Raw genomic sequence first — 25,759 nt, forward strand, 5'->3', positions numbered from 1 at the left:
ACAAAACCCTTTAACTCATTTCTACAATCATTCTGTGAATAGGAAGCTTTTCTTATGTTAGCATGAAGTAATAAAATCAGTTCAGACGACATTTTAAATTAACTTTAGGATTACTTTACCTCTTCTTGTCCTCTGATGAGTTACTGCGTTGGAGCTCACTTCCTTAAACATCGTCCACGACTTGCAGAACCTTGTCAGTCTGGTTTAGCAACTTCATTTCTGACAACTTCAACTCACTGCCAACATGAAGGATACCAGATACTGATGCACAACAGCGTTCAGCAGATGGGCTGGAACCATTTTCATTTCCTTCTTTGTCTCAGTTTGAACACCACAGGTATTTCAGTATTCAGCAGCACTGCATGTAACCAGTTGTACGAGTTTACTCTTCAAACTCTGAGTCAGGCCTTTAATATGGAGGAGTTTATTAAAACGAAAAACAAAATAAAAGCAGAATGGCGCAAAAAACAACATTTCTGTACAAGTCTTTAAAATGACATTTTAGAATATTTAGGTTTGGGAAAACAATGAATAAAATATACAGTACTTTTATAAAAGTATAACACACACACATACACGCACATTATACAAAACAGGGAAGCGTCAACAGCTACTACGAAATAAAATTCATTACTTCACATTAATAGTAGAAGTGTTATGTTACAGCAACATAGAGTCATAATTGGATTAAAGTCATTTGGGTAACTTGCTTTGCAAAAATGCGACATCTCCATGTCTACTTTTTGAAACGAAACGTAGTATATTATGTATATTACTTTGTATATTGTGTTTATTCAAAATAATCTGATATAAGCTTCTCAAAATTTAACATAATTTGCACTTTTCCACCAAATAAATCTTAGACCATAAGAAACAAAGGAAACATTTGGTCAAAAGTTGGGATGAAAAATGTTTACAGACATTACTGCTGATTATTATACATTATTATACATACAAAGATTTATTATTACAAGTAGCAGCTGCTGAAAGCAGTGGATTCAGTTTCCTTCACTTGTTCACAGTCCATTAAAAAGCAAATCAAACTTGATGAGAACAAATTCTGTACAAAAAAAATAATATTGATTGGCTTGACTTTGCATTGGATTAAGTGTTGGATCCACGAGAAGATATGTGGTAGCCACCTGTAGGACCTGCAATAAAAATATGTTTTATTTAGTTTGAGGTGTGAATTTTTAAAAACCGTTTTCTGGTGAAAACCTGAAGCCTTTGTATTCAGCTCATGTGTTAATACTTTTCCTGCTGGTGAGGCAGCATGTCTATTAGGGTTCGTCTTTACCAGATTTACACACAAAACATTTTATTTTAGGAGCACAAGACAAAGTGCATGAGGTGAACATATTCTACTGCATTTCGCCCAGAGTTATCGTGAGGGTTTCATAATCTCTTTGTCTGGCTCTGAGAGATCTTGAAAGCTGTTTTACAAACTAACCCTGATCTTCATAAAACTGTTTTTTTTCCCCTATAAAAAACCTATGAAATTAAATACACAAAGATTTACAATGTTTGCTGGATAGGTGACTTCAGAAGGCAGCTGGTTGGGATAGATTTAGTTTCTAACAATTTCAAAATTTTTATTTGTAAATTTATGTAAGTTAAATATATATTTTGTGTGTTTGTATTATATACATATATATTACTTTCTTAAATTCAATAAAATATACTGAAATGTGCTGTTATAACCTTGTGATGAATAGAAAAATGTTATAATGAACATTTGTGAGTATGTTGCATATGTTTTTAAATGCTCGAAAGAAAAATATAGCAAACCACTGTATGTGAATAGACTCATACAGTGGCTTGCAATAATACAAGTACATTTGAATTACTGTATTTATTCAGACAAATTTTAAATTAACTTAACAGTTTTCAAGTTATTCTCAATAAAACTCGATAAACCTGAAATAAAACGTTGTGAAATAATGATCTGGAATGTGTGAACATGTGACACCATATTTGAAATTGTGACAAAGAGAATAAGCTACAAAGACCTGGACAAAAAAACAACTAAGAAATGATTTTAATGTCTTTTTAACTCATTTACTGGAAGATAAGCTATCTATATATGTCGTGGAACTTGTTGATTTTAAAATGTAAGTACTATGACCAAAATATAACTTTAAAGAAGTACATCATGAAAAACAAAAATGACATACGTCTTGGTTTTTTCAGCTTGTTAAAGAAGCTGTAAAGAGTTCCAGCGCTGGTGCTCTGAAACAAGAATAACAGTAAATGTCAGAAGCTTGAACCGTGGCTATTCAATGGGATGAATGAATTAAGAAAACCTCTTACTGTTGTCTTGCTATGCGAGGAAGATCCCTGAGATTTGGTCATCGCTGATCGCACCTAAAAAGTTATTTCCGTTGGTTAGTATGCTACTGAAAACCTGACAAATTATGTAGGAAAAAGAAATCTCTGTAATACAAACCCTTTGACTGATTCCAAAGTTATAACATAAAAAATGAGATGTTTGCTATGCACTTTCTGTGCTTCAAATCCCCCTTTTTACTGTATTGTCAACAAAATCCTGACAGATCAGACAAACTCACCGTTTTGTCCAACAGTGTTCCAAACACCAGAACGAAGAAACCCTTCAGAGAAACATCAAATAAAATCCTTTTCATTTTTTTCACATTAAGAGGCAGGATAAAAGTATGAAAAGTTATTATGTACATGAAATGTTACCTGGACTGAGTTGAACAATGCAAACGTAATTTGCATCCCTCTGTTTTTTGGGCTGAGCATGACTCCGACTCCCAAACCCCAAGTCAGTCCGAACAACGGTGTGAGCACAGCCAAACTCCTGGCAATCACGTACAGAACATTCTTCCCTTCTGCTTGGGATGCATTTGCTCCACCTCTTCTGCTCAGTATTTTGTACAACACCACAACCAGGATGATTAAGTTTATCACTACTATCATGAGAGCAGGGACCACGAAGGCCAGCAGAGCTTTGGACTGGTTCCAGTTGAGCCAACAGACGACATTTTCCCGGATGTACTCATTCGAGGGAGCAGTTGAAGCAATAGTTATTGTTGCAATGATCAGCGGAGCTCCATATCCCAAAGAGAATCCGATGATCAGCATGGTTAGTTTAGACAGCCCTCCCTCAAAGACACTGAGGGTCCGGTAGAGCAGCAGCAGGGCCGAGGCTAACATCCAGAAGAACAGGGCCAGGTAGAAAAAATGGATGAAGAAGGTAGCGGCTGTGCAGGCCGGCGCACTTCTTGTGGTTGAAATGGCCGCTCCAATAATGAACCAAATGTCTGCAATCAGGAGAGACACTGCGATGTTGACGATGGAGACGTGACGCAAGTACGACGTTGAATGTCTTCTTATTTTTCTCCATGCGATGCCTTCAATGATGAGACATACAATCAGGGAGCCCATGGATATGCCAAGTCCAATGTAGGTTATAAAGTCCAACACAATATCCTGTGGGCTGTCAGGTGACATCAGAATGGAGAAGGAGGTGGTGTGGTTGCAGTTGCACCTGACTGTTCCGTTTTCATTCAGTACAAAGGCGCAGCCTTCATCACTCCATCCTCCAAGACTGTCAAACAGATCGAAATCCCAGAAAACACACTTAGGCTTTCCCAGGGTCTCATTCAGAACATCAAATGCTATCGATATGTTGTTAATGTCTGATTCTGGATGAATGAGCACCACCCTTCCATTGATGACTCTGGATGACGTGTTCACGCTTTCCCTTGCAGGAAGCACGTTGTCCATGGAAGCAAATAACATTACTGCGATTGAGTGCCTGCTTCCCTCAGCTTCTGGTATGTTTATTTCCACGGAGGAATTAAAGTCACCCTTGAAATTGTTTGTGAAATTAACTTTGGTGAAAAGAATATACTGTGTATTTATGCTCAAAGGTTCGTTGACGACGTGGGCTGCTATCCCTTCAAAGGCGCTCAAAAATGAAGAGCTGGCATTTTTGTTTTCTGAGCTTTCACTTTTGTTGTTATTGTTCAGTTCATCCCATGAGCCTTTTGCAGCGTCACTGGTAAGAATGCCTGCACTTTCCAGGAGATTCTGGATTAAAAAACAGGAAAAGAGCAAATATAATAAATAATTTTTTAAAAATCTAAAATCTGGATAAGTTGTACTTTTTCTTCTGGCGTCCCTGCATCTCCCTTTTCAATGCTGGCCTGGGCAACTGCCTATACAGTCCTGCACAACAACCACCTCCGCACACAAATCCACACTGCCTACCTTTGTAGACTGTTCAGATATTGTGATTTTTAAAGAATTGGCCCTCCTGCCAATATTTGCAAAGATTTTCACCATGGCGCTGATGGTGGCTGGAGAATCAGTTATGGTCTTAGAGTTGTTCTTAGTTGCACCCTTGAGGTCTTCCAAGAATGCTGGCAGAGTAACCACATCCAATGCCTGCCGAGGTTCACAAACAACGTTTATTACTTCAAGTTATAGGAATACTTAAATCCAAATCAGTTAGAGCATAAAATGCAGAAGTTGTATCACTACAGTATATCTATCCAAATTATGGGCTCATGAATGTATCATGAAGTGTTGTGTGTTTAGATTATCTTTTTCTAAATGTGGGCTGTTGATCAATTTGGTCTTGGATTTAAGAGTCTAATGTGATAGTTCAGGTTTTCTCAGCTTTAGAATCTATACAGTAAGGACAGGACACGGTATGATTGGAATAAAATGTTATTAGAGTTACATAAAATGGTAATTTTATTGTTAAAAAACATCATATATTCTCATATTTCTTGTCAGTCATTGTCATGTATTATGCTTCCCATTTCCCAGATTTTTTTCGTTTTGAGGACCTAACATTTCAGTAAATAAAATGTGTTAGGAAGAAGAGTATAGACATAAGATGAACCAGATTACCTCCGACTCACTGAGCAGATTCTGTACGACTTCTAGAACACAGTTGTTTTGGATATCTCCATATGTGCCATCCGCCTTACAAACTGCTGTTATGGTTCCCACCTTGCCTTTTTCACAGGATGCAACAGCCTGAAAACCTACCGATCCGGCACTGAATACACCGTCAGCTTTACAAACAACTAAACAAAAAGATAAAATGACTTAGCTGATTTTTAACATATTTTCTAATCACTATCCAGGTCACTGTACAGCCCCAAAATGTGCGCAACCCTGGCAGATTTACAAGTAAAACCTTTCGTTAATTTTACCAACCTCTTCCGATTGAAATAATATTATTGTTTTGGAGAGGCCCACTCAGAGTGCCAGCAAATTAAAACATGCAAAAAGTTGTTTGGAGATTTTGAGTATGATTTGACTGCTGGAATGCCAAAACAGGAATTTGTACAGACTATTAAGATTATATTTTGACAGACAATTTCCTAAATACAATGCAAATAAAAACTGAAAAGGTACATATTGTAAAAAATAAATAAATAAATGTTACCCTTCTATATCATCCCAATGGTTTGGAGAGACCTGTGTCACTTGTAATCACAAACAAACCTATTAGTTGAATAGTTTTAAATCTAAATCAACCAGGGTTTTGAATAATTTTGGGAGCAGTTGTAAACGTGACCTGATTGGTCTTTTATTTAGCTTTTCAGAGTTCTGTTGTCTGGATCAATGCCCACCAGCTTTGATTAATTCCAGAGTTATTATTTTATAATCCTGTGGGTTAGTTGTCACTTGGCAGGTTATTGTCTCTTCCCGTTCGGTACATCCATCAGGGGCTTTATACACATAGTTGATTTCCAAACCAGGAGCTAAACAACAGAATCATAACACTTTGCTTAGAGTATAGTTCGCAATAAATACTTACAGACTGAAACTTTTACATGCCACAGGGTATTATTATAAAGCATTAAAATATATGCTTGTTGAATATTTACTTGGAAGATTCAGGTCTTTAAATTGAACCTGGTAGCCAGTGTTAACAGAACACGACACAGACACAGAATCACCACATTGCACCGTTCCTCTGACTGGGTTCACGGTAATCTGTGGTGCTGCTTTGGACGTTAAGGTGAGGCTCTGTGTGAAAGTGGCACCGTCGTTCCGCTTCATTTTACACACATATGTTCCTGAAAGACAAAACCAAAACCATCATTATCGCTGTAATCTCCTAAAGACGGATGTTAAATTACACATAACCATACAAGCTGCTATGTTTCAACACTAAGAATTGGATTCCTACCATCATGAATTTTCAAAAACTTTGGGATTGTGTATATTGATGTTCTGTCTTGGCTGGGTGTGACTGTGTCCAGAAGAGTTCCAGAACGTGTCCACTCCACCGTCAGGTCTGAACCCAGATTAGTCGGAGGAGGTCCACATGTCAGGGTGACTGAAACCCCAGCAATTATTGTCCCGGGATCAACTGATGTAGTTAATTGTTTAACACCTGTGTGACACAAAGATGGGAAAAAAGCACAAAAAAGCTAAACATTTTCCCCACCATACTATCTATAAATTTGAAGATGGCTGAAACATGGTCCAAATTTGTTGACAGTCACTTACTGACAAAGTCCACAGGATACTTTGCTGCCAGTTGATTTAACATTTTATCTTTTGCTAAATCAAATAGTTTTTCATCCCCAGAAGAACTAATGAGAGTGTAGTCCGCGATGGTACTTCCACTCCTGGAATACAAAATTATATCTGAATTCAAATTCAGCCACAAAGTGAAGTGAGGTTTCACACTCTTAGTAGTTCATTATTTTTAAACCTGATTCTAACAGACAATAACAGCTTATATGCTTATATAAGCAGCTAAGTATAGCTGTTTATATACTTACTGTATAACTGTATACTGATTGTCTGGCCCCCTGACCACAAACCAGCAGGCAAGGTTGGTAAAGTGTCTTGCCCAAGGAAACGACTAGACAGACAGCGCGGGGATTCAAACCAGCAACCCACTGATTATAAAATAAACTCCTACCAATGTTGACACTGTCACCCAAAATATCTTACTATAAACTTTCAATCCTAATGATCTATATGAACCAGCACATTAACTTTACATAGTAAATGGTCTATACTTACTATACTTATATAGTGCTTTATCAAGTCCAAAAGACCCCAAAGTTCTAAATATTACATTCAGCCATTCACACACACATTCACACTTTAATGCCATGTAGTTCTGAAAAATATATTTCTGAAGTAGCGTATGATAAACTATAAATTGTGACTCACCGAAAGGTTAGACTCTTCACAGTACAATCTTTTGACACAAGCTCCTGACATTTCGTTTTAGTCTGTTTGGGACATTAACATGTTCAAACAAGAAGCAAATATTATAGTTTGTATCATAAGTTCATCCATGTTGTTACAAAACTGAAACATAAAAATTAAATATGACTTACAGCATCATAAATATCTTTATAAACAGAACTGTTTTCATTATTATACAACGCTTTGAAATCCATGTTAAGAGTAAATCTCCCATTTATAACAGAAGCTACAGTTGTTGTGGCTACTGTTGGGATGATTTTTGTTGTCACTGTGGTCATCTTTGATGTTGTATTTGTTACTGTGGTCATTTCTGGTGTTGTTGCAAATATCACTGTTATATTTGTCAATGTTGCATCTGTCACTGTTGTTATTTTTGGGGGAGGTGTTGCATTTGTCACTGTTATTTCTGGTGTTGTTGCCTTAGCCACTGTAATTTCTGGTGTTGCGTTTGTCACTGTCATTTCTGACATTGTTGCGTTTGTCACTGTTGTTATTTCTAGTGTTGTTGCATTAGCCACTGTTATATCTGGCGTTGTCGCATTTGTCACAGATGTCATTTCTAACTTTGTTGCATTTGTCACTGTTATTTCTGGCATTGTTGCGTTTGTCACAGATGTCATTTCTAACTTTGTTGCATTTGTCACTGTTATTTCTGGTGTTGTTGCATTAGTCACTGTTGTTATTTCCGGTGTTGCATTAGTCACTGTTATATCTGGCGTTGTTGCATTTGTCACAGATGTCATTTCTAACTTTGTTGCATTTGTCATCGTTATTTCTGGCATTGTTGCGTTTGTCACTGTTGTTATTTCTGGTGTTGTTGCATTAGTCACTGTTGTTATTTCCGGTGTTGCATTAGTCACTGTTATTTCTGGTGTTGTTGCGTTTGTTGCAGTTGTTATTTCTGGTGTCGTTGCGTTTGTCATGGTTGTTATTTCTGGTGGTGTTGCATTAGTCACTGTTATTTCTGGCGTTGTTGCATTGGCCACTGTTATTTCTGGTGTTGTTGCATTAGTTTCTGTTATTTCTGGTGTTGCGTTTGTCACTGTTATTTCTGGTGTTGTTGCGTTTGTCACTGTTATTTCTGGTGTTGTTGCGTTTGTCACTGTTGTTATTTCTGGTGTTGTTGCATTAGTCACTGTTATTTCCGTTGTTGCGTTTGTCTGGGTTGTTATTTCTGGTGTTGTTGCGTTTGTCACAGTTGTTATTTCTGGTGTTGCGTTTGTCACTGTTGTTATTTCTGGTGTTGTTGCATTAGTAACTGTTATTTCTGGCGTTGTTGCGTTTGTTACTGTTGTTATTTCTGGTGTTGTTGCATTAGTAACTGTTATTTCTGGCATTGTTGCATTTGTCACGGTTGTCATTTCTAACGTTGTTGGTGTTGTTGCATTTGTAACTGTTGTTATTTCTGGTGTTGTTGCATTTGTCACTGTTATTTCTGGCATTGTTGCATTTGTCACTGTTGTCATTTCTAACGTTGCATTTGTCGCTGTTATTTCTGGCATTGTTGCGTTTGTCACAGTTGTTATTTCTGGTGTTGTTGCGTTTGTCACGGTTGTTATTTCTGATGTTACATTTGTCACTGTTGTTATTTCTGGTGTTGTTGCGTTAGTCACTGTTATTTCTGGTGTTGTTGGATTTGTCACTGTTGTCATTTCTAACGTTGCATTTGTCGCTGTTATTTCTGGCATTGTTGCGTTTGTCACAGTTGTTATTTCTGGTGTTGTTGCGTTTGTCACGGTTGTTATTTCTGATGTTACATTTGTCACTGTTGTTATTTCTGGTGTTGTTGCGTTAGTCACTGTTATTTCTGGTGTTGTTGCGTTTGTCACGGTTGTTATTTCTGGAGTTGTTGCGTTTGTCATGGTTGTTATTTCTGGTGTTGTTGTGTTTGTCATGGTTGTTATTTCTGGTGTTGTTGCATTAGTCACTGTTATTTCCGGTGTTGTTGCGTTTGTCAGGGTTGTTATTTCTGGTGTTGTTGCGTTTGTCACAGTTGTTATTTCTGGTGTTGTGTTTGTCACTGTTGTTATTTCTGGTGTTGTTGCGTTTATCACTGTTGTTATTTCTGGTGTTGTTGCATTAGTCACTGTTGTTATTTCTGGTGTTGTTGCGTTTGTCACTGTTATTTCTGGCATTGTTGCATTTGTCACTGTTGTCACTTCTAACGTTGTTGGTGTTGTTGCATTTGTAACTGTTGTTATTTCTGGCATTGTTGCGTTTGTAACTGTTGTTGTTTCTGGTGTTGTTGCATTAGTCACTGTTATTTCTGGTGTTGTTGTGTTTGTCACGGTTGTTATTTCTGGTGTTGTTGCATTAGTAACTGTTATTTCTGGAGCTGTTGCGTTTGTCCAAGTTGTTATTTCTGGTGTTGCGTTTGTCATGGTTGTTATTTCTGATGTTGTTGCATTTGTCACTTTTGTTATTTCTGGTGTTGTTGCATTAGTCAGTGGTATTTCTGGTGTTGTTACACTAGTAACTGTTATTTCTGGTGTTGTTGCGTTTGTCACTGTTATTTCTGGTGTTGTTGCGTTTGTCATTGTTATTTCTGGTGTTGTTGCGTTTGTCATTGTTATTTCTGGTGTTGTTGCGTTTGTCACTGTTATTTCTGGTGTTGTTGCGTTTGTCATTGTTATTTCTGGTGTTGTTACGTTTGTCACTGTTGTTATTTCTGGCGCTGTTGCGTTTGTCACAGTTGTTATTTCTGGTGTTGCGTTTGTCATGGTTGTTATTTCTGATGTTGCATTTGTCACGGTTGTTATTTCTGGTGTTGTGACATTTGTCACTGTTGTCACTTCTAACGTTGTTGGTGTTGTTGCATTTGTCACTGTTGTTGTTTCTGGTGTTGTTGCATTAGTCACTGTTATTTCTGGTGTTGTTGTGTTTGTCACGGTTGTTATTTCTGGTGTTGTTGCATTAGTCACTGTTGCTATTTCTGGTGTTGTTGCACTAGTAACTGTTATTTCTGGAGCTGTTGCGTTTGTCCCAGTTGTTATTGCTGGTGTTGCGTCTGACATGGTTGTTATTTCTGATGTTGTTGCATTTGTCACTTTTGTTATTTCTGGTGTTGTTGCATTAGTCAGTGGTATTTCTGGTGTTGTTACACTAGTAACTGTTATTTCTGGTGTTGTTGCGTTTGTCACTGTTATTTCTGGTGTTGTTGCGTTTGTCATTGTTATTTCTGGTGTTGTTGCGTTTGTCATTGTTATTTCTGGTGTTGTTGCGTTTGTCACTGTTATTTCTGGTGTTGTTGCGTTTGTCATTGTTATTTCTGGTGTTGTTACGTTTGTCACTGTTGTTATTTCTGGCGCTGTTGCGTTTGTCATGGTTGTTATTTCTGATGTTGCATTTGTCACGGTTGTTATTTCTGGTGTTGTTACATTTGTCACTGTTGTTATTTCTGGTGTTGTTGGATTTGTCACAGTTGTCATTTCTAACGTTGTTGCATTTGTCACTGTTATTTCTGGTGTTGTTGCGTTTGTCACAGTTGTTATTTCTGGTGTGTTTGTCACGGTTGTTATTTCTGGTGTTGTTTCATTTGTCATGGTTGTTATTTCTGGTGTTGTTGCCTTTGTTATGGTTGTTATTTCTGATGTTGTTGCACTTGTCACTGTTGTTATTTCTGGTGTTGTTGCATTAGTCATTCTTATTTCTGGTGTTGTTACATTTGTCACTGTTGTTATTTCTGGTGTTGCATTAGTAACTGCTATTTCTGGCGCTGTTGCGTTTGTCACTGTTGTTATTTCTGGTGTTGTTGCACTAGTAACTGTTATTTCCGGCATTGTTGCGTTTGTCACGGTTGTTATTTCTGGTGTTGTTGCATTTGTCATGGTTGTTATTTCTGGTGTTGTTGCATTAGTCATTGTTATTTCTGGTGTTGTTGCGTTTGTCACTGTTGTTATTTCTGGTGTTGTTGCATTAATCATTGTTATTTCTGGTGTTGTGTTTGTCACTGTTGTTATTTCTGGTGTTGTTGCATTAGTCATTGTTATTTCTGGTGTTGCGTTTGTCACTGTTGTTATTTCTGGTGTTGTTGCATTAGTCATTGTTATTTCTGGTGTTGTTACGTTTGTCACTGTTGTTATTTCTGGTGTTGTTGCGTTTGTCACTGTTGTTATTTCTGGTGTTGTTGCATTTGTCACTGTTGTTATTTCTGGTGTTGTTGCGTTTGTCACTGTTGTTATTTCTGGTGTTGTTACGTTTGTCACAGTTGTTATTTCTGGTGTTGTTGCATTAGTCATTGTTATTTCTGGTGTTGTTGCATTTGTCACTGTTGTTATTTCTGGTGTTGTTGCGTTTGTCACAGTTGTTATTTCTGGTGTTGCATTTGTCACTGTGGTTATTTCTGGTGTTGTTGCGTTTGTCACTGTTGTTGTTTCTGGTGTTGTTGCATTAGTCATTGTTATTTCTGGTGTTGTTGCATTAGTAACTGTATTTTCTGGCATTGTTGCATTTGTCACAGTTGTTATTTCTTTTGTTGTGTTTGTCACTGTTATTTCTGGCGTTGTTGCGTTTGTCACTGTTGTCATTTCTAACGTTGTTGCTTTTGTCACTGTTATTTCTGGCATTGTTGTTGTGCTTGTCACTGTTGTTATATCTGGCGTTGTTGCATTTGTCACAGTTGTCATTTCTAACGTTGCAATTGTCACTGTTGTCATTTCTTGTATTGTCGTGTTTGTCACTGTTGGTAATTCTGGCGTTGTTGCGTTTTTCACTGTTGTTATTTCTGGTGTTGTTGCATTTGTCACTGTAGTCATTTCTGGTGTTGTTGCGTTTGTCACTGTTATCTCTGGCATTGTTGCATTTGTCACTGTTGTCATTTCTGGTATTGTTGTTGTGTTTGGCACTGTCAAAAAAGAAAATGAAATGGTGATTTGAAATGTCAATGAAAATACAGATAATTGAAAATTTTGGTCAATAACATAATCTTCATACCAGGACACTGAGCGATTTCTATGGAGCAATGAGAGGAATCCAAAATTATTTTTTGAGTAGTTTATGCAGATCCCAGAAAGCAATGTTTTAAAACCTTACCTGTAATTGGCTGACAGTACTGGTGTACAAATGACTGTTCATAAATGCATGTACAGGTTTGACTGATGTCACTACTGCATGAATTGTAGCTGCTGCACATCTCACATGGCCAACCAAAGCCATCCTCACATTTGCATTCCAGGCCATAAGTGGAGTTTGGATGACAGACTGTTAAAGATATTTCGCCCAATTTTATCGTACAGTACGTTTATTTATTGGCATAAAATCTTGTTAAATATGTAATGTGTAACTTACCTGTTGTTATATTTAGTTCTATAACTTTTAAAGAAGATGTGAGGGTTACAGGGAAGCTTTCATTTTTGAGTGCTGCTCTGAATAAATCAACTATGTTTGGTGGCACACTGGCAACTGGGATGAACAATTCATGGAGCACATAAAGTTCCACTAGAATGCGAGAGAACGACATGCATTTCAGTGTTGATGCTAAAACATGGAAATGTTTTACAGATTGAATTGATTTATGACTCATTAATACTGAACAGAACATTTCCATCCCAAATATTTTCCAACCTTTCTTAAAAAACACTTTTTAGGACATGCATTAAGGTGTACGGTATGAGACATTTCCCTTACAATCAACGGCCAACACGTTTAAAAACGAGCTAATGGTGTTAATATTTATCCTTATACCCTTGCTGAGTCATCAGAACTGATGGCTATAAGAAAAACTTCATGAATATCAAACATGTGAGTGATCTTAGTAATAAAGACTTAGTAGCAGTAAATTGAATTGAATTGAATGCTATACCATCAGTTGCTGAAGGAGTTGATGTATTCGGATAGCCTGTTTCCATGGTTGGCATGGCAGTCATAGTGGTAGGCATGACAGATGTTGTGGTTGGGGTGGCTGTTGTTGTGGCTGCCATTGCAGTTGTAGTGGTTGCCATGGCAGTTGTAGTGGTTGGAATCGTTGTTGTTATGGTTGATGTAGTGGTTGGCATGACAATTAAAGTGGTTAGAATTAGTGTTGTAGTTGTTGACATCCTTGTCATTACTGGTAAATATTACAGCGGTACAATTAATCCCATTTGTCTTTCAATTTTTGATTTCTTCTTTAAATGATCAAAACAATACCAATTAAAATTATTCTGTCTCACTTTGTCCTCTTATAACTTTCAGAATGCTATCCAAGACAGAGAAAAATGATCATGCATTTTGCATGTGGATATTGATGACACGACGATGTGATCTACCAAGGTAAGTTTTCCCTAACCAACCAAACTTTTTAGACCTCATACATTTATATGTACAGCTAGACAAGATGGAAGCAGAAAAAACGGAAAGACGTAAACGTCTGAACATTACTGATAAAATAGAACACTGTCACTTTTACTGTACATGTGACACTTATAAAATGCTTTTATGTTACTTGTGCTAAAGTATTTAAGAAACACATATTTAACTTTGGTGGTTAAATCATTTAAGTCAACTGTAATTTTTTTGTCATCCCAAAAAAAAAGGTTAAAGTTCAATACTATCATAAGCAGATCATAAGCTACAACCCAGAGCTATGTGTTAACATACCTGGAGAAGTCGTGGGACACAAATCAATGTCTGCAAGCCAAAACATAAATGCTCCAGTTAAAAATTATATAATTGCATCTATTTTTTTTTAAAAAAGAAGCAGAATCCTCTTATTTTAGTAATGCCTTAGCACCTTAGCAAGTTAGCAAATTAGCAAGCTTACTTGTGATTGGTTGACAGAACTCTTCATTGGAAAGAAGTCCATATTTGCATGTACAAGTTTGACTGCTGACATCTTTGCATGAATTGTTTCCATTGCACATGTCACACGGCCAAGAATAGCCATCCTCACATTCACACCTCAGTCCATCAGTGGCGTTTGGAGAGCAGGCTGGTGACATTTTAAAGGATAAAATCATCATTGTCATCAGCAGTAATGCTAACTTTACAAATTAGGCTTTGAATGAACAGACTCTCTTACCTGTGGTCAAGTTTAATTCTATCACTTCTACAAACTGTGAGAGTGTCACAGGAAATGTTTCATTTTCCAAAGCTGCTCTTATCAAATCAAGGATATCGGGTGGAACGTTGGAGAAGGGGAAGTGCAAATCAAGAACGATGCCAACGTACCAATCTGATTCTGTTGAGGTGAACACAAGACAACTCATCGTTGTTTTTTTGTAATCATGCAAATTGTCATCCAGAGAAACCTTTTAGCACTTGCATAAGAGATACTTGACCATTATTTACATACATTACTAAAAACCTGCTACAGCTCCCGGTCTGTTTAAAAAACAACAGTCTTTTTATCATAGCACATCTTACTCAATGGTGGGACTAAAGAGAGTTCCTAATGGTGCAATGCATAGCGTCTTACGTGGGTAATTATATTAGTGTACACATTGTCAGATTATGTGAGCAAAATGTAAACACTCGTCATTTCTTCTTACTTGACCTGGAAAAAACCTTGTAATCTGTTTCATACCATAAGGTGTTGGAGGAGACGATGTAGTTGACATGACGATTGATGTTTCTGTAATTAAAAAAAAGCAATCATCTCAAATCGGTTTCAAAGGTCTATCTATTATTTAAACAATTGGTTAAATTGCTTGCTTATTCTGAGTTCTCACTTTCCCATGGCTACACATTTGGTCTTTTTGGTGTTTTTTCCTGATATATTCAAAAATGGGAATTTCAAGATCCAAGTCAGAGAAATTAATTGTTACCGCCTAACATTTAGTGTATCATACCATAAGGTGGAGGAGATGATGTGGTTGTCAAGATGGTTGATGTTTCTGTAAAATAAAAAAAACCTGTTTCATGTGACAAAATTTAAACGTTTTCATATATGTAATTCTAAAATTACATAGAATTACATATATGAAACATATATATTACATATAATCAAAAGTTTTGTCAACCTTTTGATTAAATCACTTTGCCGTCAGAATGAAAGATTCCATTTTGTCTGACCATGCAACCTTACCTTTTCTGGTTGCTGGCTTTCTATTCTTCCAGATTTTTCTTTTGAATCATTGCTTCAAAATATTAAAGTCGGTGTTCAAATCACTTTGTTGGCCACAGGTGTATTAAACTCAACACCTAGGCATGCAGACTTACCTGGTGAACTCCAGTATGGTTTTAGTGGCTTTATGTCAAAGAGAGAAATTAACGTATCTCCATCACAAAGTGACAGGCTGTGTATAATCACAGACTTGGGTCAGAAGAGGGCGGCATTGTGCACTTAAGTCGCCAGTGTCCTGCATTGTCACTTGATGTAAACCTGGCTTTCAGATTAGATCCAGAAACGTGCATACTGGACTTCATGGACGTCAATGACCAAACCTTCATTGCAATGCCAGGCATTGGGTGCAGTCAGCCACTGAACTCTGGAGCTGAGAGACATGCTTTCTGGTGTGAATCATGTTTTCTGGCTATCCAATGAAACAAGCTGGGTTTGACAGCTGTAGGGAGAATCACACTTGCCTGACTGCATTGTGTCAAGTGTACACTTTGGTGCAAACGGGATTATGCTACAGGTCTGTTTTACATCGGTAGGGCTAAGACATAAATAGGAATCTGCACTAAAAAGCCAACCCATCGAATTAAAGTAGGAGAGTGGAACTTTAGACTTGGAATTTAAAAAAAAAAAGGAATAGAGAAACCTTCACATCTGGAATTAGTTCAGATCAATTAAAATGTCTTGCTTTATGTTTTTAACTCTGGTAGTTTAAGAAAAAAACATAACTTATTTCTTCAGTTTTTCCACATCAGTCACTGACATTTAAACACTTTGTTGTGCTTCACTGTTCTGTACACATCTATGCTTCTTTTTGAACTTACACAAACAATATGATCACATAAAACCACATTCAGAAATGTAAACATAGAACTTTGGTCCTTTTCTCTCATTTTTTCTTCATAATGTCCTCCGCTTCGTCCACAAAGCAACAGAGCTCAAGCTCTCAAGCTCACACCCAGAACTATATTTGTAGCATATTTAGGGTCATACCGTAATTTGTGGGAGGAGACGGTGTTGTTCTACTTGGCCTGGCTGTTGTCATCATTGTCAATACTGTAATAAAAGAAAAAAAGAAGAAAAAAATCAAAGCACATTATCGACTTTACATTCTTTCCTACGTGAAAATATAAACAGTGAGACAAAGCAAACTTCAGTCTGAAGTAAGATTGTTTAAAATTACATATAGTCGCTAAAATGCTAATCATTTCAGACCTTTTTCTACTGTTTTATGTGACATAATAATAATAATGTATTCCATAACATGTATATATCCTGGTAGCTTAAAAACAAACAAGTCAGTTTCACGTTGATTCAGAGTTTGTTAAAACTGTTTTCAGGAGCAGACTGCAAACTTTGTCGACGTCTTTATTCTTTACATACCTGGAGGTGGAGTTGGGCAGAAGGAGTTATCTGTGGAACAACAGCAGATTAAATGTTTGTGTTTTTGTCCCAAAAAATACAAAACCTTAATCAATCAATCAATCAATCAAATTTTATTTGTATAGCACATTTCAGCAGCAAAGCATTTCAAAGTGCTTTACATCATATCAAACACAGAAACACAAAGCAACAAATCAACAATCAAAACACGACATTAAGTCAAATTCCATCAAAAAATTTGTAATTGATTACGTTTCGAATACAATCCTAAACAGGTGGGTTTTTAGTCGAGATTTAAAGGAAGTCAGTGTTTCAGCTGTTTTACAGTTTTCTGGAAGTTTGTTCCAAATTTGTGGTGCATAGAAGCTGAAAGCTGCTTCTCCTCGTTTGGTTCTGGTTCTGGGGATGCAGAGCAGAACCAGAACCAGAAGACCTGAGAGGTCTGGAAGGTTGATACAACAACAGCAGATCTTTAATGTATTGTGGTGCTAAGCCTTTTACTGATTTATAAACTAACAACAGTATTTTAAAGTCTATTCTTTGAGCTACAGGGAGCCAGTGGAGGGACTTTAAAACTGGTGTTATGTGCTCTATCTTCCTGGTTTTAGTGAGAACGTGAGCAGCAGCATTCTGGATCAGCTGCATGGTGATCCAGAAGTCATAATTCAAATTATATCACCTAGACACAGTTACACCATTCAAATCAAATTGCATAAATATCAACTCAATAAGATTTCGCTTACTTGTGATTGGCTGGCAGTACTCGTTGTCAGAAGGAAGTCCATATATGCAAGTACAGGTTTGACTGCTGACGTTGCTGCATGAGTTGCTGCCGTTGCACTTGTCACATGGCCAAGCAAAACCATCCTCACAATCACACAGCAGTCTGTCAGTGGAGTTTGGAGAGCAGGCTGTGTGTTTTAGACAAGGAGAATTGTTCACTATTAGCATCACAGATTTAGGTGAACCACAACATAGGAGCATAGGAAATACTATCCTGCAATTCCTAATACCTGTTTTAACATAACATGTTTAACATTTCTAAACCATTTAGAACCTAAATGTGTTAAATCTGTGAATGTAGAACAACTAATAAATCAGTATTGGAAACGACGGACTGCAGGCGGGCCAGTGGCCCAGGAGATGAGGGTTACTGGTTCAAAACCCCACTTGGACAAGACACTTTATACGCTTTGCCTGCTATCAAGTAGCTTGTCACCATCGTTGTGCTGGTGGGTGTCTGATGAAGTGCTTTGGAGTCATCAGGGCTTGTAAATAGGCGTTGACTGAAAGTTACTTTTGAAAAAGTAACTTGATTTCTGATTATGCTTTGAAAAAGTAACCTAGTTACTTTACTGATTACCTGATTTTAAAAGTAAGTAAGTTAAGTCACAAATAACTTTATTAGTTATTTTCACCGGCTGCCAACGGCAGCCCCTGCTACATCAACATGGTGTCTTCTCCAGGAAAGAAAATAAAACATGTTCTGAGAGGAACTGACAGCAGGAGGAATCTTGTTTACTATGACATAAAACTAGGGAACGCGTACTGTGTGTAAGGGCAGAATTTCATCTACAACAACCAACTTCTTCAACTCTCCTCCACTTCCTGGTTTTACATCGAAGTCCTGCTTCTGTCTTTTGTACGGTGGGAGACCTCAGGACTCTAACACCTAGTGGTGTTTGACTGTACCGCGCTGCGACTCCAAATGTTTTGTCAAATTTCATGCTTTTCTTAAGGTAGGTAAAAGTTGATGCGCCGGCACAGTGGACAGTGAACCTTGATATTGTCTTCTTCAGCTGACACAAACTCAAAAAGTTGCCTGTACTTCCAGCTAGAAAACCTTCATCTCTCTCCTCCCTCCACTGTTTGTGTTTGAGTCCGGCTGCAGGGTATTACGTGCGAGTTTCCCTCACACTGATAACGTCAGAGAATAGTTCAGACGTCTTTCCCTGAGACGCATGAGGAAAGAAACTGAATATCTTTGCACTAGGGAAAATAGACAAAAATAGAAAGGCTTCAATAAGTATCTTTAATCTGATTAATGGATAGCAAATAGTGACTGACATCAGTGGATTCCAGTGCATTTATCATTTTACCCACTTCAACCACTGATTTGTGCGACATCTGGTTAAGAAAAAGGTTCAAACGTGTCGCCAGTTTCCTGCTATTTTTAGATTTTTCTCTGATCCAAGTGAACAAAATGCTGGATTATTTCTTAAGCATGTAGTCGGGTTCTACTCCTGGGAATTATCTGACTATTCAGTCATGGTGTGGTGAACCAGACACGGAAAAAAGAATATCAAAAAATTAGCAAGGACGTCGCTCACTCACTCGTAAGACAAAATGTTGAAAAAGTGTTACCTGTGGTTAGTAGCATCTCTGTCACTTCCAAAGACTGTGAGATGGTTGCAGGGAAGGTTTCATTCCCCAGAACGCTTCGGATGAACTCAAGTATGTTGTCTGGAACGCCGGAGAGCGGAATGCGGAGGTCAAGGATCACATCGAAGTCCACCAGCTCTGTGAAGGAAGAAGACACAATTATACAGAACAAAACAGGTTTACAGCACCACACACATCACTGTGTGAGCCACGGTAAGGACAGTGAAGCCCAGGATTATTCATAAAGCTGGTAAATATGAAAAAAAAAGTATTTAAATTCAACTGGAACATTTGTCTTTGAATGAAAATGATAGCGTCCGTCAAAATACAACAAAACATTTAAATTTCCAATCTAAAAAAGAAAAAACGTTATGTCAAAAACAATGTTTACTCTTCTATGGGTATATGGTTAATAATTAATTATTTTTGATTAATCTGTATCTATCTCCATATCTATGTTCTCTGTCATATTCAAGTTGGATGACTTGAAAATGTTGTTTTTACTTCCAGTCAGAAACATGTTGGTAAAGATTTCAAATATATATGGTTTTAAATTTAATTCTACCAGGAATATGAATGATTCAATCTTACCAAAGATATTGCATCACTGGTGTAACTCAGAGGAAATAGCTGATGAGAATTATTTGCAAATAAAAGCAAACGTATAAAAGTAAAGTACTGCACTGGAGTAAACCAGGAAAAAGCATTGAGAGCTACTAATGTGTTCCAGTTCAAATGGAAACCAGTTAGAATTGATATTTCCATAGACCGTGCAAAGGATTTAATGTTTAGAGGGAAACATTAAATCTCTCTAATTTCTAAACAGTGAACCAGCATATTCACTGAAAAAAGCATTATGAAGATTTGATCCCAAAGCCAATCTCAGAAATGCAAATTAAACATTAATCCACGCTCTTTTACTTCAGTAGAACACATTTATTGAGCAGGAGTTCACAACACAAGAGGAATAATTCACCTTGTTTGATTTTCCTTAAAATAGTGTAGTTCACATTGAAAAAGCGTCTTTTTTTTCCCGTTCAGCCACAAGAGAATACCATTCTCCAATACTTTTACCGACTATAAAGAAAGCCAAGAAACAAGGCTGGCTCTAGTTCCCCTGTTGCACAACCGTATAAATCCAGCTCAGTTTATGTTTGTCTATTGAGATTAACAGAATACAAAGCAGCACTGCTGTTGGTTTTCCACCTCAAGCTACAGTGGGAAGCTTTACATTGAGGTCCTTCTAATATTTACACCAGAAAAAGACAGCTGGTAGTTGTAAAAATTAACGGTTTGTAAATCTGGACAAATATTTTCAATCAAAACAGCTATATGTGCAATAATCAATATATACGTTAGGGCCGTAGTGATATATTCAACTTAAAACAATGAGATGGCATGAGATTTTTTTTTATATCCATTTCAGGATTGAAGTATTTCACATTCTGAGCTACAGAGGACTAGTGTCGATACTAAAATTTAGTTTCTTGCTATTAGGAAGCTACGGAGCAACTTTAACGATTCTCCAGCCAAGTATTGTTTTTTTTCAACAAGGTAGCCCCCAAAATGCATCCACACACACACACACACACACTACTGAATTTAAAATGCTTCCTTGTACATATATATATAATATTGTTTTAAATTTTGTTTTCTCTAATATTCTTAATGGTGTGGCAGGATGAGCATTAGCCAACGCTAATGAACTTTCATGATCAAAGCCGACAGCTAATCATATTCATGATCCATTGTGGCACAGGACCATGGAAAAAAATATCTGAGTCATGATATGTTTAGTCTATGTTTAATTCATTTCAATGATATATGCATTTCTTCCCAGTCTGAATTATGTAGTGAGACATAAGTGAAAATATTTGATGGTATATTTTATTTACAATTTTGCATTTTTGTTTCTCCCGGATGCAGACATTGTATAATAGTTCTCCATCTTTCTGTCAGTAGCAGAACTTTGACTCAGATTTCTCTACCTTGTTTTCTGCTGTCGTGCATTTTGTCACCTGCACTAAATAGGAATAAGAATATTCCTGCACTAAACAGTGAATGAATATTATGTTTAGAAATGCAGTGCATTTCTAAGTTTAGAAATGGTAATGTTTTTGTTCTAGAAGATTTCTAGGACTAATATAAAAAAATATGCATTTTCTCCTAGCATTTCTTTGCTAGGAGAAATGCTAGCAAATCTCCTATATATGGGAGACAGCATATCTCCTATCTTTGCTAGGAGATATGCTAGGAAAATATCTCCTAGCAAAGAGATATTCTGAGAAAGTTCAGAACTTTCTACTCTTTTTCTAAAACATTTCTGAGATTAATCTAAAAAGTGTGAAGGTTTTTGGCAGAAATTCACTCCTTTGTCAAAGTAGGATAGAATCCAGACTTCATATCTTTTTTACAAGTTCATCTTCCCTCTTGAGCTTTCATTTGTCTAGTTTTGTCAGAGTCAACCTTTTCTCGTGACATAAATGAAACATAAAACAGAGTTCTTTGTACTTTCTACCCTATCTATAGATGTATGATTGTGTTCCGTTTCCAGGTCTTTCATGGAGCCAAGCATGTCCTTGTGCCAGAACCGCATCACTCCAGCAAAAGATTACGGGTGAGCGTGTGCGACGCAGTTGAGAACAAAAGAAATTATTTATTGATGGGATGCTCTCAAACCCACTGGCGTCACAGGTATCCATTGTTACCTCAGATGTTGTTTGGAGCTTTTTTGGAGCGAACGGCGACCAGGACTGTGAACCCAGCCTCTTTCCTGCCTCCCATGAAGTGCATCCTGCCAAAGCTAATTTTCTCTTCTGTAATCTTCCTCTGCTGAACGGTTCTCTCATCTACCACCAAGTTTTCCACCAAACAGCGTAGATTAAAAAAAAAAAAAGGGATTACGGAGCAGCTGCTCGGACGAAGCGTGTTGCCCAAACATCATAACTCAAAAGGGTTCTTTCAACCATTTATTCTCGAATGTCTGCACTCGCAGGCGGAACGTGGCAGCTGGGTTGAAACCTGAGGAGGCGGCCGACGGGGGGGAGGGAGGCGGGTATTTTGTTGCGACTACGTTTTTGATCCGGTCGGCTCTAGTGTGCTGATCTGGAAAGAAGAACGGCCAGCTAGGCCCTAACGCCTTCCCTCCCCTGAGGAGGGGTTTCACGGCCAGGGGTGCGAGGGTGCAAGGTTGCCTTGGCCATGCGTGAACTGATGCTGATGACATTCCCATGTAGCTGGGATGCCTGAGTGACTCGAGATGTCCTGCAGGTCTTTGCAGAAAGGTTTTAGGATATAGGAAGGACAGAAACACTTGTGCTCCAATATTTTAGGAGTCTTTGCTCATTTTCTTTGTGAGTTATGAGGAGATATTTCACTAAAATATGCAAGTAGGGCCTGAGTCGGATGAAATGTTGATGCAGTACCTTACTAATGAACGCTCAACAAACTCGGTGTACTTTTACTTGTGATAGAGGGATAGATGGTTATAAAAGATTTCTGTCAGTAATCTAGTCAGTAATTTGTAGAATCCCCCCTTTTGTTCCACTTAGAGTTGCAAGTCTTTTGGACTCTACCTGCTTCGTACATCTGAAAAATGTGCACCCATTTTAATTAGCTCCGGCTCAGTCAAGACTGGATGAGTGCCACAGATCGTCAATTGAAGTAAGGTCCAGGTTTTGACTGGGCCGTTTATTCAGAGCAGGAGGCTGTATAGCTGCTCTTGTCCTGTTGGAAGTTGAACCCCTTGTGGGAAAATGGAAATTGTGCTTTTTTTTTCTGGCTTTCTTTAACTAATGAGTTTCTATTTGTCAACCTTCCATTAAGGCCTGATTTATGAAGTGAACAGCCAATAGTTGTTCACTCAATAGACTCCCCTCATCTAAGGCTGTGTATATCGGCTGCTTGTCCAGAGTTACCATGTTTCTTGGCTCCTTCTCTGGTTAGTCCCAAAAATTAGGCAGACGGACACATCTGTGTGTGCAGTAGTGCCATACTCTTCAGTTTTACATGTTGGACTGAGCAGTCTTACATAAAATTTTCAAACCAGGTCATGTTGTTTAGTAACCTAACCCTGATTTTGTCGTCTCCACAATTTTCTGTTACCTTTAGTGACAGGTAGCAGATTTCCTACTCTTTCTTTGGACTATCTCTTTAAATCCGTAAGTCATAGTGACGTCCACTGGCATAAGTGTACATGGACTAATAAAAGTCTAGATATTTTAATAAAGGTGGCAACAAAACAGCTGGATGGGTAAAGTTGCAGGTCATGGTTATAGGAAAACAGTAGTTTTAATATTAAGTACAGAAACAGCTGTTTAGCAAATTTAGGCACACTGCAAGCATTTCTTGGTTTTGATATTTTGTGTCTGCAGTTTTACTTTGGTTTAAAACAAGGTACAATCTTGTTTTTAAGCTACTGCTCTAATCAAATATGGTGAGATGCTTCAGTATGCTGCTTCTAATATATATAATTAGGGATTATAGTTGTTGTTTTCACTGGATGCAAAACATACCGATTTATTTAGAACACGTGTCAACTCAAGGCCCGTGGACCAAATCCGGCCCATCATAACTTTTAATGTGGCCCTCTAGATTCTAGACCAAACACCAAGTGTGCTTAAATATTATGTTGTCAATCAAATCAATGCAGTTTTTATCTGCTTACTGCCAAATTATATCAATCAAATTAACGCAAAATCAACAAATTGCGCTAAAAAGTTGAGTGTTGTTTACTGTTGGGCATTGCCTTAATTGCTATGTTTCATGGTGCAAACAGTGGTGATAGGGAGGTGTCGGGATCTGTCCCTTATCTGTGTTTATTTTGAGTTTCTGTCTCTCTGAGTCTCCGTGTTGTCCTGTCTCCCCTTGATTGTTCCCAGGTGTTTCTTGTCTCCTTGATTACCCTCTGTGTATTTAACCCTACCTGTGTTCTTTGTTCCTTGTCGGGTCCTCGTCGTGTTTGTCCTGTTGTCACTGTCTGCGAGCTTCTGCATCCACTCCTTTGTGCTGCCTGGACTTTGTATGTTTTTGGATTTTTGGACTACCTTCATTATTAAACCATCTTATTCATCTTACCCTGGGTCTGCTGCCTCTGCCTCACCACCCAAATCATGACAGTAGGACCCGACCACAAGTAACCACGGTGAGGCACGCGATTTAAGAGATTTTTTCAACATGGACCCAGCGCGTTGGGATGAATTATTATTTAATGTCAGAGACTTTGTGGAGATTGTGGCGGAGCCATACTTTGCGCACAGACGCATCGGGGCAGCCATCAGGCTACTACTGGTGCTGGAGGGATGGGCCGACCAACTCCAGTCCCTGGGGTTGGAGAGGCTAAAACAGGAGGCAGAGTGGGAACGCCAGGCAGGTCTAGCCTTCTTGGCTGGCGACCCTCTGCCTTCGGAGCCGGACTTCCGCTCACCCAGCCCAGCCTTAGCGTCTCTGGCACTAGCACCGCATCCAGTTCCAGCACCGGCTTCTCCGACCCTCGCCGCAGCCGCTGCCCCTGTGCCTCCAGAGTCCGCTCCAGAGTCCGCTCCAGCCTCCGCTCCAGCCCCTGCTTCGGAAATTGTCCCCATGGGAATGGGGTTCCAGGCAGCCCGCCTGGCACCTGGCCGACAGACGGCGCGGCTGTGGGCGTGGCGTGCTCCTGTTAGGGGGTATTCGGCCTCCTCAGAGGTGTCTAGTGTTCCCTCCTCAGAGGTGTCTAGGGTTCCCTCCTCAGCGCCTTCTAGTATTCCCGCCTCAGCGCCTTCTAGTGTTCCCGCCTCAGTGCCTTCTAGTGTTCCCGCCTCAGCGCCTTCTAGTGTTCCCACCTCAGCGCCTTCTAGTGTTCCCGTCTCAGCGCCTTCTAGTGTTCCTTCCGAGTCCCCGCCTCCTGTGGCTCAGTCCCTGCGCCGCCGTCGCCCGCCGGACCCGCCTCCTGTGGCTCGGTCCCTGCGCCGCCGTCGCCCGCCGGACCCGCCTCCTGTGGCTCGGTCCCTGCGCCGACGTCGCCCGACGGACCCTCCCCTTGGGTCCCGCCTCCTGCGCCGACGACGTCCGCCGGACCCTCCCCTTGGGTTCTGCCTCCTGCGCCGAGGACGCCCGCCGGACCTCCCCCTTGGCTTCCTCCTTCGGCGTCACGGACGCCCTCCGGACCTCCCACGACGGTCTGCCTCCTTTGCCTTCGCCCATTGTGGATGGGTTGTTTTTTGTTTGTGTTGGACTGTTAGCCCTTCCTGTGCCTCCGCCCACTCTGTTGGGTTGTTTTTTTTTTTTTTTTTCGGACTCTAGCCCCCTGTCCAGCGCCCCTCCGCCCACCCTAGTGGTGTTTTTTGGACTTGGTTTTTCTTGTTTTTTTGGGGGGGGGGCGTCTGGTAGCCGCCCTTGAGGGGGGGGTAATGTCGGGATCTGTCCCTTATCTGTGTTTATTTTGAGTTTCTGTCTCTCTGAGTCTCCGTGTTGTCCTGTCTCCCCTTGATTGTTCCCAGGTGTTTCTTGTCTCCTTGATTACCCTCTGTGTATTTAACCCTACCTGTGTTCTTTGTTCCTTGTCGGGTCCTCGTCGTGTTTGTCCTGTTGTCACTGTCTGCGAGCTTCTGCATCCACTCCTTTGTGCTGCCTGGACTTTGTATGTTTTTGGATTTTTGGACTACCTTCATTATTAAACCATCTTATTCATCTTACCCTGGGTCTGCTGCCTCTGCCTCACCACCCAAATCATGACAGGAGGTCTTCTTTGTCTTCTTCATCTTC

At 39.0% G+C, this 25,759-nt stretch overlaps 1 protein-coding gene across 1 annotated transcript in view; it reads right to left on the reverse strand.

The window, feature by feature from the left end:
- The window catches only part of LOC116734619 (uncharacterized threonine-rich GPI-anchored glycoprotein PJ4664.02-like), a 43,052-nt gene that overhangs the window by 8,972 nt on the left and 8,321 nt on the right, over positions 1-25,759 (reverse strand). The window contains exons 6-33 of the mRNA XM_032586106.1: positions 19,001-19,156; positions 17,380-17,547; positions 16,637-16,666; positions 16,247-16,309; positions 14,985-15,029; positions 14,720-14,767; positions 14,216-14,374; positions 13,958-14,125; positions 13,795-13,824; positions 13,019-13,129; positions 12,505-12,654; positions 12,250-12,417; positions 12,151-12,168; positions 11,415-12,061; positions 10,920-10,974; positions 7,350-9,763; positions 7,180-7,241; positions 6,502-6,623; positions 6,179-6,385; positions 5,874-6,065; positions 5,616-5,747; positions 4,885-5,063; positions 4,237-4,413; positions 2,704-4,056; positions 2,568-2,609; positions 2,311-2,364; positions 2,175-2,229; positions 120-1,151 (exon numbers count right to left, since the gene is read on the reverse strand). Coding sequence (XP_032441997.1) covers positions 1,105-1,151; positions 2,175-2,229; positions 2,311-2,364; positions 2,568-2,609; positions 2,704-4,056; positions 4,237-4,413; positions 4,885-5,063; positions 5,616-5,747; positions 5,874-6,065; positions 6,179-6,385; positions 6,502-6,623; positions 7,180-7,241; positions 7,350-9,763; positions 10,920-10,974; positions 11,415-12,061; positions 12,151-12,168; positions 12,250-12,417; positions 12,505-12,654; positions 13,019-13,129; positions 13,795-13,824; positions 13,958-14,125; positions 14,216-14,374; positions 14,720-14,767; positions 14,985-15,029; positions 16,247-16,309; positions 16,637-16,666; positions 17,380-17,547; positions 19,001-19,156 — 7,052 coding nt within the window. The 3' untranslated portion in view covers positions 120-1,104. The remainder of the gene's footprint in view (positions 1-119; positions 1,152-2,174; positions 2,230-2,310; positions 2,365-2,567; positions 2,610-2,703; positions 4,057-4,236; positions 4,414-4,884; positions 5,064-5,615; positions 5,748-5,873; positions 6,066-6,178; positions 6,386-6,501; positions 6,624-7,179; positions 7,242-7,349; positions 9,764-10,919; positions 10,975-11,414; positions 12,062-12,150; positions 12,169-12,249; positions 12,418-12,504; positions 12,655-13,018; positions 13,130-13,794; positions 13,825-13,957; positions 14,126-14,215; positions 14,375-14,719; positions 14,768-14,984; positions 15,030-16,246; positions 16,310-16,636; positions 16,667-17,379; positions 17,548-19,000; positions 19,157-25,759) is intronic.

Source organism: Xiphophorus hellerii, chromosome 15 (genome assembly GCF_003331165.1).
Source record: "Xiphophorus hellerii strain 12219 chromosome 15, Xiphophorus_hellerii-4.1, whole genome shotgun sequence".
In the NCBI taxonomy this organism is placed as follows: Eukaryota; Metazoa; Chordata; class Actinopteri; order Cyprinodontiformes; family Poeciliidae; genus Xiphophorus; species Xiphophorus hellerii.